This window comes from Dioscorea cayenensis, chromosome 5, assembly GCF_009730915.1.
Source record: "Dioscorea cayenensis subsp. rotundata cultivar TDr96_F1 chromosome 5, TDr96_F1_v2_PseudoChromosome.rev07_lg8_w22 25.fasta, whole genome shotgun sequence".
Lineage (NCBI taxonomy): Eukaryota > Viridiplantae > Streptophyta > Magnoliopsida > Dioscoreales > Dioscoreaceae > Dioscorea > Dioscorea cayenensis.
The window spans coordinates 20,426,150-20,439,488 of NC_052475.1; the positions used below are offsets into that span (position 1 = coordinate 20,426,150).

The 13,339-nt window shown below is 35.4% G+C and overlaps 4 protein-coding genes across 5 annotated transcripts; 1 reads left to right on the forward strand and 3 right to left on the reverse strand.

Annotated features, from left to right (window-relative positions):
* Positions 1-1,103: 1,103 nt before the first annotated feature.
* Positions 1,104-6,578, forward strand: LOC120261543 (casein kinase 1-like protein 1). 2 transcript variants are annotated; one of them, XM_039269473.1, is made up of 15 exons: positions 1,104-1,298; positions 1,360-1,443; positions 1,552-1,592; positions 2,762-2,831; positions 2,923-3,071; positions 3,148-3,243; positions 3,334-3,404; positions 3,837-3,898; positions 4,093-4,156; positions 4,253-4,337; positions 4,413-4,539; positions 4,675-4,757; positions 4,835-4,898; positions 5,193-5,332; positions 5,930-6,578. In XM_039269473.1, the coding sequence occupies exons 2-15, from the start codon at positions 1,368-1,370 to the stop codon at positions 6,224-6,226; spliced, it is 1,425 nt and encodes a 474-aa protein (XP_039125407.1). In that variant the 5' UTR covers positions 1,104-1,298; positions 1,360-1,367; the 3' UTR covers positions 6,227-6,578. The 2 variants fall into 2 exon arrangements, with proteins under 2 accessions (XP_039125407.1, XP_039125409.1); XM_039269475.1 differs by lacking the exon at positions 1,104-1,298 and having other exon boundaries at positions 1,375-1,443; positions 2,736-2,831.
* A 41-nt stretch (positions 6,579-6,619) lies between these two features.
* On the reverse strand, positions 6,620-7,492 carry LOC120260084. Its single transcript, XM_039267528.1, has one exon. The coding sequence runs from the start codon at positions 7,490-7,492 to the stop codon at positions 6,800-6,802; it is 693 nt and encodes a 230-aa protein (XP_039123462.1). The 3' UTR covers positions 6,620-6,799.
* Positions 7,493-7,648: 156 nt separating this feature from the next.
* LOC120261544 (cysteine synthase-like) lies at positions 7,649-10,160 on the reverse strand. Its single transcript, XM_039269476.1, has 7 exons — positions 10,049-10,160; positions 9,324-9,451; positions 9,007-9,209; positions 8,532-8,657; positions 8,232-8,390; positions 7,936-8,129; positions 7,649-7,860 (listed from the first exon to the last, which is right to left on the reverse strand). Exons 1-7 carry the CDS (start codon positions 10,130-10,132, stop codon positions 7,735-7,737), a joined length of 1,020 nt encoding a protein of 339 aa, XP_039125410.1. The 5' UTR covers positions 10,133-10,160; the 3' UTR covers positions 7,649-7,734.
* A 153-nt stretch (positions 10,161-10,313) lies between these two features.
* Positions 10,314-12,323, reverse strand: LOC120261545 (cysteine synthase-like). Its single transcript, XM_039269477.1, has 7 exons — positions 12,128-12,323; positions 11,825-11,952; positions 11,502-11,704; positions 11,301-11,426; positions 11,054-11,212; positions 10,776-10,969; positions 10,314-10,667 (listed from the first exon to the last, which is right to left on the reverse strand). Exons 1-7 carry the CDS (start codon positions 12,209-12,211, stop codon positions 10,542-10,544), a joined length of 1,020 nt encoding a protein of 339 aa, XP_039125411.1. The 5' UTR covers positions 12,212-12,323; the 3' UTR covers positions 10,314-10,541.
* Positions 12,324-13,339: the final 1,016 nt, after the last annotated feature.

The window sequence follows — 13,339 nt, forward strand, 5'->3', positions numbered from 1 at the left end:
ATTTTCACGAAGTAGTAGAAATGATATCACCTTCCACCACTTTCACACTTTAGATCACTTTTTCCGAAATGAAAGCTTCCTTAGTAAAAATAGAATTCAACAATTGTAAATAATTTAGGTCAAATTATTGTGCATACATAGAAAGGACACATTCTCTATGTGCATCCGTAAATTTAAAGTTTACAAACACTAATTCTCAACAGTTAGATTTTCATCCAACAGTTTTTATTGTGCTAGCACAGTGACAAAAATTTTTTTATTTGCTTTACAACTAGAGATGGCAATAATACCTATACCCGACCCAACCCGACCCGACCTGACCCGAGTTTGACGGGTAAAACCCGATTTGACCGGGTTTCGGGTCGGGTTCGGGTAAAACCCGACTTGTATGAAACGGGTGCGGGTGTGGGTATGAGAATTCTAATACCCGACCCGTACCCGTACCCGTACCCGACCCGAAATTAAAATTACTAAAATATTTATAATATATATATATATATACACACACATATATATATACTAATATGTTCTACAACTTCACAATTTAGGGTTTTTTTATTTTTCCTCTTTGTTTGGTCTTGTAATTATATAATAATTTTATTTTATTTTATTTTATAAAAAATTATAATTACTTTTAAGTTATTTTTTTATAAAAATAATATATTTTTTATTAATTTTTTTAATATTGGGGCAGGGGCGGGTATACCCGTGGGTACCCGATTACCCTTCGGGTGCGGGTGTGGGTTTGGATTTTTAAAACCCGTCGGGTTCGGGTTCGGGTTCGGGTATATTAGTGGGATATCGGGTACGGGTACGGGTATGGTAATACCCGACCCGACCCGATCTGCCATCCCTATTTACAACCGAATGGGTACTGTTTAAGCAGAATTTTTTTCATTTGCTCTACATTTAAATTGGAACTACTTACTGAACTGTTACTATTGCATCCCACTCTAATCTCTCTCATATTCACTTTCTGTGTCTTAGATAAACAATATAAAAGAAATGATTTTTATGATCATATACATAATTATGCCTTTTTGCAAGGTTGTATATGCAAATAATCCAGGACAAAAACATCAGTATAAGAAACTAGTACAACGGTCTCTCTCCTTCAGGCTCTCTCATACTATCCTCGATTGGTAGTCCTCTCTCTTGACTCTGCTCTTCTTCTCTCCGATCAACTCCTCTAGCTGCGTCAAACCCTAGAATCTGAGAACACATCCTTCTCTTTCTTCCTTGATTTTTGATGTTCTTCTGCGATTCGTCTCGATCGAAACAATAAGGCCTCTAAAAAGGTGAGCTTTTTCTTTTCTTTTTTTAATTTGTTTGTTTTGGAGTTTGAATCTTGGATTGTAGTTTTTGGGATGGAACCGCGGGTTGGGAGTAAGTTCCGGCTTGGTCGCAAGATCGGGAGTGGTTCCTTCGGGGAGATCTATTTAGGTATATGTATTTTCCCCCTCTCTGTCTTTGATTTTGAGCTCTGGTGAGGTGGTTTGTAAGAGTTTTTTTTTTTTTGGAATTTTAACTGGTTCTTTGTTTGGCTTTTAGGTACTAATATTCAAACGAACGAGGAAGTTGCGATTAAGCTGGTAAATTGCCGTCTTTAGATTTATCTTGTGCTTTTGGTGTTTGAGAAATTCTTAGTATGTGTTAAAGTTTATGCCTTTATTGGTCTTCACGAGACTTTTAAAAGTGATAGCATTACTTAGAATTGTGAATACATGTTTCTTAACACTTATACACAGTGATAAAATTTTAATCTTTTGCATCTTCAGGAGTTCTTTGCAAGTGATGATGGTTTTTTTTAGACTTTAGGACCAAAGTTTCTTTTTTATTTTTTATTTTTGGTCATTGTTAGTGAATAGTAATTTACATTGTGAGAAAATTTTGTGGCTTGTGTGTGTTAAAGTTTTATTTTTATAGGGTGAAATTGGTACACATATATGATAGAAATATCTTGCCTAATATCTGGAATTTGTAAAAATTATGCCTGCCCTTTTGTTAAATATGGCGAATTTTTCGTGTTACAGTAAAGAAAAGTGAACCGAATATTTGATTTTCTTCATTGAGTCAAATTAGTGAAATGCCTCTGCCGAAGTTCTTAAAAATCTTTCCAATTATACAAATTAAGAAGAAAATATCGTTGTTTACCAGTGCTTGGAAGTTGGTAGCTTGAAAATCTTATGGTTTTGGCCATTCAATTGTTGTTTTTATATGATGCTATTGGCATGTTTTTGTGTGATGATGTCAGTCTCAACATTGCTTCTTTTGGTTAGAACCCTAGCCCAAACTACCTGTTTAATATTTTCCCCACTAGATTTATGATGAACTTGGTCCCTGATCTCGAGCATGTTTGGGTTTACTTTCTGGCTAGGAGACATTTATTACCTAGGGGAGCACCCATGATAGCTCTGAAAAATGGTTTGATTGTATAAATGTAAAGCTATATTGCTGTCAATATTTTGTAGCTCATTTTGTATCTTTTTGTTTCTATCTTTACCTTAATCCCAGATGCTTGTCATTGTGGTCTTGGTCTGCCAATATATTTGTGGTTCTGATTCTTCTGCAAGTTTACAGTGTTGAGCCTGCAAGACCTTATCCCCTGCTTTTCATTTTACACTGGAACTTGTTCTATAATTCTTGGGTAACACTGCCATTGTCTTCTACGTGAGATGGCTGTACCTCAAATTGTTAACACAGATGCTCATGGTTTTAAAATTTATGTAGCACAGTTCTGTTTCCTTTTCCTTCTCATCAGGAAAATGTGAAGACTAAGCATCCACAGCTGCTGTATGAATCGAAGATTTATAGACTCTTACAAGGAGGAAGTAAGGAAGATTTGGATCTTTTCTGTCCTTTTTGTGCAAATGTCTCCTTGAAGCTTGTCTCGCTGATGCTTTTAAACTCCAATATCTGCAGCTGGTATTCCTAATGTGAGATGGTTTGGTGTTGAGAGTGACTATAATGTTCTTGTGATGGATTTGTTGGGTCCAAGTCTTGAAGATCTCTTCAATTTCTGCAGTAGAAAATTGTCCTTGAAGACTGTCCTTATGCTTGCGGACCAGATGGTACAATTGTATTATTCTTGAGCTGCCTTTTCACAAATTTGCTTGTTTCTTCCCTCGTTACTTATCAATTTTGTAGATCAACCGACTAGAGTTTGTTCATGGAAAATCTTTTCTGCACCGAGATATTAAACCAGATAACTTTCTTATGGGCTTGGGGAGGAGAGCAAATCAGGTGTGCCGCAGATTTCATCCTAAATGTCCTTTTTTTTAATCTTAGATGCCATGTAGTGTGCATCATGGATTTCCTTTTGCTTTCATATAGGTCTACATTATTGATTTTGGGTTGGCCAAGAAATATAGGGATTCATCCACTCATCAGCACATTCCATATAGGTAAAACTGGGTGGTGATTTCTGTTGAGCAATCTGTATTGCCATCTCATCAGGATTTTGCCATAATATATGAAGATCTTTAATATTTCTCTTTTATCTCCATCGTACTTTTAGTGCTGATTTCTGTGTAAATATGTTTGAGTACTCTTTTTTTTTTTAAAAAAATTTTTCATTGTCTACTTTCTTCTTGTTTCAGTTATATTAAGCCGCTGTTTGCAATTATGTAATGTCCATAAATTATAAAATGTGATTTTATGGACTCATATTGTGTGTTCATGTTTTCCATCAATGTCTCAAAATTTGTTTTTGCTGTCTTGCAGCTTATAGATTGCTCATCTTTATGATTCTGTGTGTACTCATTGTTTTTGATGCGATTGCAAGTGACTTGAGACATTTCTCTTTTCATTGTCAAGTGTTTATTTCTTTTTTGCAGAGAAAACAAGAACTTGACTGGCACTGCTAGATATGCAAGCATGAATACTCATCTTGGCATTGGTATATCTAAAAATGCAAATTGTTTATTAATTTGCCATTTAAAATTTTTTAATCGATGTTTTTGCTTATTGGTAGTGCATGAAAAGTTATCATCTGTACTTTTTTCAGGTTCATTTACAGTTGGATTTACCTTACTATTCTTCTTTGAGTTTCTGATGTTTTGTTATTATTTTTTATTTTTATTTTTTGCTCAGAACAAAGCAGGAGAGATGATTTGGAATCTCTTGGATTTGTTCTTATGTATTTCTTAAGGGGGAGGTTTGCTTTCTTCCTTGTTTGTGGATACATACTTGCTTTTTAATGTTGTATGCTTATTTTGAGTTTCTTTTAAAAAAAATTTCTCCTGTTGTTTAGTCTTCCTTGGCAGGGTCTAAAAGCTGGAACTAAGAAACAAAAGTATGAGAAAATCAGTGAGAAGAAAGTTTCAACTTCGATAGAGGTAAATGCTCTATTTACAATGAACATTCCCCATGTAGCATTTTATAGGTCGCTGATGAGGGAATGATATTTTCAGGCTTTATGTCGGGGTTATCCTTCAGAATTTGCATCATATTTCCATTACTGCCGATCTCTCCGCTTTGATGATAAACCAGATTATGCATATCTTAAGAGAATTTTCCGTGACCTTTTTATCCGTGAAGGTCTGTTTCTTTGAATTTGTGGTTTCATGGAAAACGGGAGAAGGAAAATTAAAGAGCTGGAGTGTGTGTCTAATTACTTAAGCTGTTAATTACTCTGAAGTGTAACTGTGATTTGGTATGCCTCTCTCTGTGCAGGATTTCAATTTGACTATGTTTTTGACTGGACTATCTTGAAGTATCAGCAGTCACAAATGGCTGGTGCTCCTTCACGCGTTCTTGTAAGATAATTCAATGCTTCTATTTTTACTCTTTTTTTTAATATACAATCTTATTTTCATTGTTCTTTCCTTTTTAGGGTTCTGGAATTGGAACCAGCTCTGGAATGGCACCAGCTGTTCCCAACATGGATAGGCAGCAAGGTAGTTTCCAAGTTTCTAGATGAATGGTGTTAGCATATCTATTGGATATTTTCTTTCATCACTTCTTACTTTCTTTTTGTCTGATCAATGGAAAAACCATAGAAATCTCACTTCATTTCCTCATCTGCTTTTTGTTTTTAATTATTTATCTGTTTTCATTTTATTTCTTTTGCTACTTCACATTTTGCCTACGTAAAATTCATGTTGTGAGGAATACCTAATAGTCTTCATGTTCTTCAAGATCTCTCTGCCAGGTTAATTTTAATACTTTCCTGATTCTTTCTTTATGATTAGGCTATGAGGAAGGAAGAACTAATTTGTCTTCAACAGATCCTTCTCGTCGTCGTATTTTTGCTCCAGCTGGAAATACTGGCAGCTCTTCCAAGCAGAAGAATCCAGTGGGTGGTGAATCAGTTGTTTCTAAAGAAGCTATGGTCAGTCTCTGTCATTCTTTGTTTGTACTTTGTCATATATATTGTGTGGATCCAGTGAGTAATTGCTGGTGGCTTCGACTTGTATACATATATTTTATGGATGGTTGGCCTAGAAGTCGCTTCAAGTTTTGATTGAAAGTGGTATGTCGATAATCCTAAAGCTAAAGACAACATGCCGACTATCTCAAGAATAACTGATTAAGTTCTTGATGATTATGTAGCAATTGAGATTTTGATTTCCTTGAGCTTCCCTTTGCTGCAACCTAGCTTTTTATTAGCACTCTCTTTTATCAAGATTTTCTTCATCTTTATACCAACCTTTTCTTTGGAAAGTTATGAAATTCTGTAATTTTTTTTTTCAACTAAGCTTGTTCTGTGCATATGTCATTATTTCTCTGGTTCTTTGTTTATAGTTTCTGTAAAAATGTGCTGCTTCATGGTGTGTGGCTTCTCAAATAACTAGGATGTGATATATCAATTGGACCAATTTTGAACGGGAATTATTTGATTATTCTCTTTTAGGTTTTTTCTACTTTTCACTGTGACAGAACTTCATTATTTCTCATGCTCCTGACCTTGAATGAAATTTGCATGTAGTTGTCCAGTTTAACCTTCTTTGGCCGTTCAAGTGGATCTGCAAGGCGAGCTGCTGTTTCTAGCAGCCGGGACGTAATGGCTGGCAATGAGGGAGAACAATCACGTACTCGTGCCACTGAAGCAAGCCCAGGAAACTTCCGCAAATTCTCAGGCCCTCAGAGAAGTTCACCAGTTGCATCTGCAGAGCCCAGGCGCACTACTTCTGGTAGGCATCCATCAAACATCAAAACCTATGAATCTACTCTTAAAGGTATCGAGCATCTAAATTTCGATGGCAATGAGAAGTATCACTATTAGAACCAGTAGCTGAGCAGACTCTTCTATGTAAGAAGACTGAAAATGGGGCGTGAAATTCAGATTTGTTCAGCGCCCGATGGGGCAGAAGCCAATTGAAATGGTGATAAGGGGGGTTTATTTTGGGAGCCATGAAAGCTGAACAATGTTGAGGCTATGTTTATATGTATGTGAGTGAGAATCCACTTCTTTATTATTTTCTATTTTTATGATAGATAGCCAAGGGCTGAATACTGTTTTCATATTACATATTCAAATACACTGCAGACATGAAACTTTAAAGACATTGTGTACTTGCCAATTGGAGCACTTATTATCTTGTTCTGATCAATGGGTAGGATCTGTGTTATTGTGATGTTGTCATGCATGTTTCTTTTTGGAAATTAGAGGTAAAGGAACAAGAATAAAAGTTCTTTTTTATCGTCAAAAATGGAAGACAGCATACAATCTCTTCATTTTTCATTTGTCCTACATGAAGCAAAACATTGCCGATAAAGTTACAAAGCTGTGTTTTATGTACATAGATATATCCTTGATCTCCAGCAGCAATAGCAATGGATGAAAAATCCGATACTCTCAGGAAGGTTGGCTATCATTATTTGCAAATGAGCTTGATCGGGATGGCGGCACCAAGCTCATTGTCCTTTTATGGTAGTTCTTTTGCCGGTTCCCCTTCTCATCAAAGACAGGTACATCTTCATCATCGTCGCTCTCAACGCGACATTTCTCACCAAGGATTATTGTCTTCTTCCATAAGGAATCCTCCCCCATCACTGTCTTCTCATGCCTGTCTCTTCTACATGTTTTGATCTTTGACAATCCTTCATGTAGTTTTAATCCTTCAGGAATTCTCAAGCTATGGCTTCGCCTCGAATGGCTTTTCTTGATCAGAGGAATAGGACCATGTGTTACTACGTACATCGGCGGCATTGGAAGTGGAGGTGGCAGTGGAGGTGGTGTTTCTTCTTGACATTCCATGTCAATAGCTTCAATGGTGTTGGCAGTGATGGTTGTTATCACCGGAGGCAATTGCTCCAACATGGTATCATTAGCATTTTCTGCCACGATATCATCCGCATTTTCTGTTGATCTGTCTATTGTTATTGATGGTGATGGTTTGAAAGGTGGCTCTTGTTTTGGTCGTCGGAAGAGTGAAACACATAGTGAGGTGAGGATACTGACGGCAGCCACGATCCATAAGGCGAGGAGTGGAAGTGCAAGTGATGGATGTGTCGATGCAATGGATTCTGAAGGTATGTTTCTTCCCATGTGTTCTTCCTTTTCTTCTTTGTATCATCTCCTCTGAAATCTGAATTTGATGTAAAGAGATGGCAAAATTGTAAGTTGAGATGTTTCGGTCCTTCCTGTTCTCTTCTTGTGGTTCTGAGAGATTTTAGTTATTTCTGTCCAGCAATCAAGGACAGATACCAAATAAGGCGTATTTCGGTTATAAGACCAAATAAACTCAGACAAGACATGTTTTCAACTGAATACATTCATTAAAACATGTTTCAAAATTTCATGTTAATACATTCCTCCCTCACATTGTCAAACAGCTCTGTACTGATGTATCGCTCACCGCCACTCGCAAAGACGGTCACAATCATCTTCCCCTTGTTTTCTGCTCTTGATGCAACCTGTAAATGTTTGATCGAGTCCAAAGATATTACATTTATGTTTATTGTATTTGCAGGCAATAATAGATGACCGACCTTGAGGCAGGCTGCCAAATTGGCTCCTGAAGATATACCGACAAGAATGCCTTCTTCCCGAGCAATCCTTCTCGCATTTGCCATCGCTTCTTCTGTCGTCACAGTGATGATTTCGTCAAGATATGATGTATCCAAGTTCACTGGTACAAAACCTGGACTGAGACCTTGTATGTTGTGTGGTCCTGGTTTTCCACCTATGAACATATGCCGATAGATCATGTACATGGCAATGTGATTAGCTGAACATCGTCATGGTTTGTTCAATTTGAATTGAAAATATAAAGATAAAGTTTTACCTGAAATAACAGGGCTTTCTGCAGGTTCAACACAAATGATCTTCAGATCAGGGTTTTTCATCTTGAGATATCGACCGGCACCGGTTAGAGTACCACCCGAGCCGGAACCATACACTAATATGTCTACTTTTCCTGCTGTATCTTTCCATATTTCGGGTCCTGAAAGTTGAGTTCATTATCAAACTTGGTACAATACAAACCAAACAGTGAAATGCAAATTTAAATTAAACAAACATGTTTTACGCACTTGAAAGTATGTGATGAACTATTCGAATTAATACGAAAGTGGTGAAAATTTACCGGTTCCCGTGAAGTGTGCTTCTGGATTTGCTGGATTAGCAAACTGATCAAGAACGTAAACATTTGGATCGCTTTCTTTCAGTTGCTCAATCCTTCTAATTTGTTCTTGAAAGCCGAGTTTCGGATCTGTCATTGAGCACACCTAAGTAAGAGTACGATAACGTACATTACATTGAATGTTTATTGTTCAATGCATGCTGATTATTATCAGAACTAAAAATGCTAAAATTAATGACATATTTAGTCAGAACTTTATGATGTTATGGATATAGTCATCTTTGCTTAATTAAAATTATGAAAATGGTAGTTTCTAACTAGTTTCTGAACTAATCAATGTTCGATAATGGTCACAAACGTCACAAATTCTCGAAGATACTACGATTGAAATATTGATACACTAGACAAACACAAGAATGCACTGTGATTCCTATCATAAATATAAATGAACAGAACAATATTTAGTAATACCTCTCACCTGTAATTAAAACTTCAGCACCCAAATATTTCAATAGCATCCGTTTATCAATCGAAAAATGAGCTTGCATAACTGCGATGAATCGGTAACCTTTTCTGATTGCAATATATGCCAAACCGATCCCAAGATTTCCACTGGTTGGCTCTGCAAGTGTAGTAACACCGGGTTTTATGACACCTTTCTTTTCTGCATCTTCTATCATTCTACAAACCAATAATCATACGAGATTAGAATTGAAATTAGAAGAGTAATACCTCCAAATCATATCGGCCAAATGTTTATATATATATAACAACCAAAATTGAGTGGCAACATACCTTAGCGCACTTCGGTCTTTAATAGAAGAAAGAGGTTGATAAGATTCAAGCTTTCCGACAATTCTAATATCCAATCCTTCATTTTGAACAATATGTTTCAGTTCTACCAGTGGTGTCCAGCCCACAAGCTGAAGAAAAATTTACAAACATGAGAAATTTCTATCCATTATTTGATTAACTACAATACTAACAAGTAAAATATTATGTAAAATATTATTTATTAGTATCATTCATCAGTACCATGAGATCTTACTGAGATGAAAGAAACCAGAAATAATGCTTTGTATTGCAATTCATTTAGATCTCTTTAATCATATGGACCTTCCAAACATTCATAAAAAACACTTAATTGAACTTCCAGAAGAACAATATTAAGAAAGAACTCAAGATGATGAACACCAACTATGGAATAGAAGCAACTGAAGAATCACAAAAGAAGAGAGTGAAAAGGAATCAGCAGAGGTAGCTAGGAAAACACACAATTAAGCATAAATAAGAAGCAAAAGATAATTATCTTTGATCATACAAACTTTCTAAACATTCTTGAAAATCACTGAGAACAACATAAACAAAGAACCATAAATGATTTGACTGTGGAGCTTGAAACACCTGCAGATTCAAATCAACATACAGGCGCTGGAAAGAAGTAGAGGCAGTTATGGAAACAACACAAGCAAGCACCAAAAGTAAAACTATAAATCAAAAGACAAGTATAGATGAAGTACCTGAGTGATATCTGAAGCTATATTCTCCCTTCCATCTCCCTCATCTGAAGGAAAAAGTGTAGGAAGACCTTTAACCTCTTCCATCTCTCACTTTCTCCAATAACTATTGTGTATCAATGGATCTGAGAAACTTAATCCGTTGGAGAATGGTCCCATACAAAAAAAACATCACACATGTAAAGTAGTGATTGGATGACTTGCCATTTTGGAGGTTGTGCTGTCAGCAAGGGAAAAATACAAACAAACAAACAAACATACAAAGGCTTGGGAACCTCAAATTACAACTAAAAAATACTTAAAATTACAAACATTTACATCATTTTTTTTTTAATTTTTTACTTTTACATTGATTTCCTTCTGGGAATGGCAAAGGCCAACCCTATGATAGTTTGGAAAGGATCAAGTCATACATCTGGTCTCAACTGAGTTATTCAGTAAAAACTTTTGCATAATGCCAATATTTAATTCCACAACATCAGAATAAAAATATCCTTCAGAAAGTCATGTTCATGCATTCCTCCCTCACATTGTCAAATAGTTGTGTGCTTATGTATCTCTCACCACCACTGGCGAAGACAGTCACAATCATCTTCCCTTTGTTTTCAGCTCTTGCAGCAACCTGCATTTGTCCAATGAAGTCAAAATGAAGACAAAAAAGAATGTTACAAAGTGTATACTTTTCAGTGATATTTGAGTACATTATATTTGTTGGCAGTAGACAACAGACCTTGAGGCAGGCAGCCAAATTGGCTCCCGAAGATATACCGACTAGAATACCTTCTTCTCTAGCAATTCTTCTAGCATTAGTCATTGCTTCTTCAGTGGTCACAGTGATGGTCTCGTCAATATGGGATGTATCCAAGTTTAAAGGTATAATACCTGGACCAATACCTTGTATGTTGTGCGGCCCCGGTTTTCCGCCTATACACCATATGGTTAAGAACATGCTCACCAATTATCGGAAATGACAGTTTGTTTAAATCTGAATTGTAATCAAATTTGTACCTAAAATGACTGGGCTCTCTGCAGGCTCAACACAAATGACCTTCAGATCCTTGTTTTTCATCTTGAGATATCGCCCAGCACCGGTTACAGTACCACCTGATCCAGAACCACACACAAATATGTCTACTTTCCCTGCCGTGTCTTTCCATATTTCAGGTCCTGAAAGTCAAAAGAATAGCTTGCAAAATTGAATTGTGTTTGTATTTGTTGAAACATTCAACATGGTAAGTTAAAGAAGATAATATACCAGTTCCAGTAAAATGTGCATCCGGATTTGCAGGATTAGAGAACTGATCAAGAACATAAACATTTGGATCACTTTCCTTCAGCTGCTCCACTTTTTGCATCACTCCCTGAATCCCAAGTTCAGGATCTAACGAACAACAACCGAATACAGTGAAAAAAAGAATAAAGAACGTCATTGTAGACTGCAAAGAAAATCACTTACTAGTAATGACAACTTCACCACCCAAATATTTCAATAGCATCCACTTATCAACAGAATAATGAGCCGGAATAACTCCGATGAATCGGTAACCTTTCCTTATACCAATATAAGCTAAAGCAATGCCTAGATTTCCACTGGTTGGCTCTACCAAAGTGGTAACACCAGGTTTAATCAAACCTTTCTCTTCTGCATCTTCAATCATTCTATAAAAAAAAATTTAATATTCATATAAACACAACAAATTCCCACACAAGAACAGATCAAAATTAAATCAATCATCAAAATCATCAATTTTTGCTAGAAATGATAATTGATACACAAACCTCAGGGCACCTCTATCTTTAACAGAAGAAAGAGGTTGATAAAATTCAAGCTTCCCAACAATTCTAACATCCAATCCTTCCTTTTGAACAATCTCTTTCAGTTCTACCAGTGGTGTCCAACCCACAAGCTGATCAAAGGTTCACAAACATGAAAACTATCAAATTTCTCATTACATATCATTTTAGATATCAAATCATCAAACAGTTTCATCCATTTGAACTTCAACTCCGTCCAAGCACTGGTCAACAGTAAAATCAACAACAACAAGAGGTAAAATTAGGAATCAAATGAGAATGAATCACCTGAGTGATATCAGAGGCAATCTTCTCTGTCTCACTTGCCTCTTTTAGAGCTAAGAGTGAAGGGAGACCTCTCATCTCTTCCATCTCTCTCACTCTGCTCTTCTTCTCAACACAAAAAGTCTACAATCAATTGTCAAACTGAGAGGACATTATCTATGTATCTCTGGATCCGTGATACTTTTCCTTGATTTTGCCTTTTGTTTTGTTTTGTTTTTTTTTTAAAAGTCTTTTCGGTAATTTTATATTTAAACTACTTTTAGGACATTTTCTTCTCCAATTTTTTTTTTCCCTCTTGATTATTTTTTTCCTTATTATAGATATTACTAATAGTTCATTCTCCATTCTCCATGTAGATGTAGATATAGATTTTCATAAATAATTCATTGTAGATGTAGACATATTCTGCACGTAGATGTAGACATAGATTTTCATGAATAATTCAATGTAGACTTAGATTCAGATTTTTATGCATAATATAAGATAGGCATAAAAAGACAGAAAATTTATACCAAATATCTTTGCTTCTATTTGGCTTTTTTTTATTGTATATAATTTACAAAAACAAGAAGGTATATATAGTCATTCAGCATATGAATGAACGGTTGTGATTAATTTAATCCAACGGTCCAATACACATTAGTTGGTAAAAAAATAATATTACTAACGGCTTCTATAATAAAAATGTAGATGTTCTGTATTTTTTTTATAGTGTTGTCAATTACTACAGTAGCCATCCATGATTTCAACAATTGTTTATAACATTTTTATGTTTTTCTATTCCTCATTTTTATATTATTAATTGTTTTTTGAATCGTTTTATATATTGTTTTTTATATCCTTATTTTTTTCTTTTTTTATTATAATAATTATTATTATTTAAAGAAAAATAGACAACCCACATCAGAGAGATGTATATATACTCAAAGTTAATTTCTCAACACCCCTGTATTCTCACGTGACAGGAATAAAACCCTCGATCTCTAACATATAAGTCAAATGTTTTAATCATTGATTATTTTTATGATGACTTAATTATTTTTTCAAATCTCAAATTGTTGGGTTACTTTTCCATGGGCTTATAAATCTTTTTATCCTTTCCATCTGATATCTCCAACAAAAATGGCATACTAAATGGGGCCAAGCAAAATTATATGTACTTTATGGTCCTTTGCAATTTATTGCACATATAAGATCTTCATGTCCTTTTCTGTT

Excerpts from the sequence above, each read along its gene's own strand:
- LOC120261543 (XM_039269473.1), top strand. The coding sequence starts at position 1,368 with ATGGAACCGCGGGTTGGGAGTAAGTTCCGGCTTGGTCGCAAGATCGGG. Across the intron at positions 3,405-3,836 it reads CATCAGCACATTCCATATAG|AGAAAACAAGAACTTGACTG; the intron begins GTAAAACTGGGT and ends TCTTTTTTGCAG. Across the intron at positions 4,338-4,412 it reads AAGTTTCAACTTCGATAGAG|GCTTTATGTCGGGGTTATCC; the intron begins GTAAATGCTCTA and ends TGATATTTTCAG.
- LOC120261545 (XM_039269477.1), bottom strand. The coding sequence starts at position 12,211 with ATGGAAGAGATGAGAGGTCTCCCTTCACTCTTAGCTCTAAAAGAGGCA. Across the intron at positions 10,970-11,053 it reads AGAGAGCCCAGTCATTTTAG|GCGGAAAACCGGGGCCGCAC; the intron begins GTACAAATTTGA and ends TATGGTGTATAG. Across the intron at positions 10,668-10,775 it reads ATTTGGCTGCCTGCCTCAAG|GTTGCTGCAAGAGCTGAAAA; the intron begins GTCTGTTGTCTA and ends GGACAAATGCAG.
- LOC120260084 (XM_039267528.1), bottom strand. The coding sequence starts at position 7,492 with ATGGGAAGAAACATACCTTCAGAATCCATTGCATCGACACATCCATCA.
- LOC120261544 (XM_039269476.1), bottom strand. The coding sequence starts at position 10,132 with ATGGAAGAGGTTAAAGGTCTTCCTACACTTTTTCCTTCAGATGAGGGA. Across the intron at positions 9,452-10,048 it reads TAGCTTCAGATATCACTCAG|CTTGTGGGCTGGACACCACT; the intron begins GTACTTCATCTA and ends ATTTTTCTTCAG. Across the intron at positions 8,391-8,531 it reads AGCACACTTCACGGGAACCG|GACCCGAAATATGGAAAGAT; the intron begins GTAAATTTTCAC and ends CTCAACTTTCAG.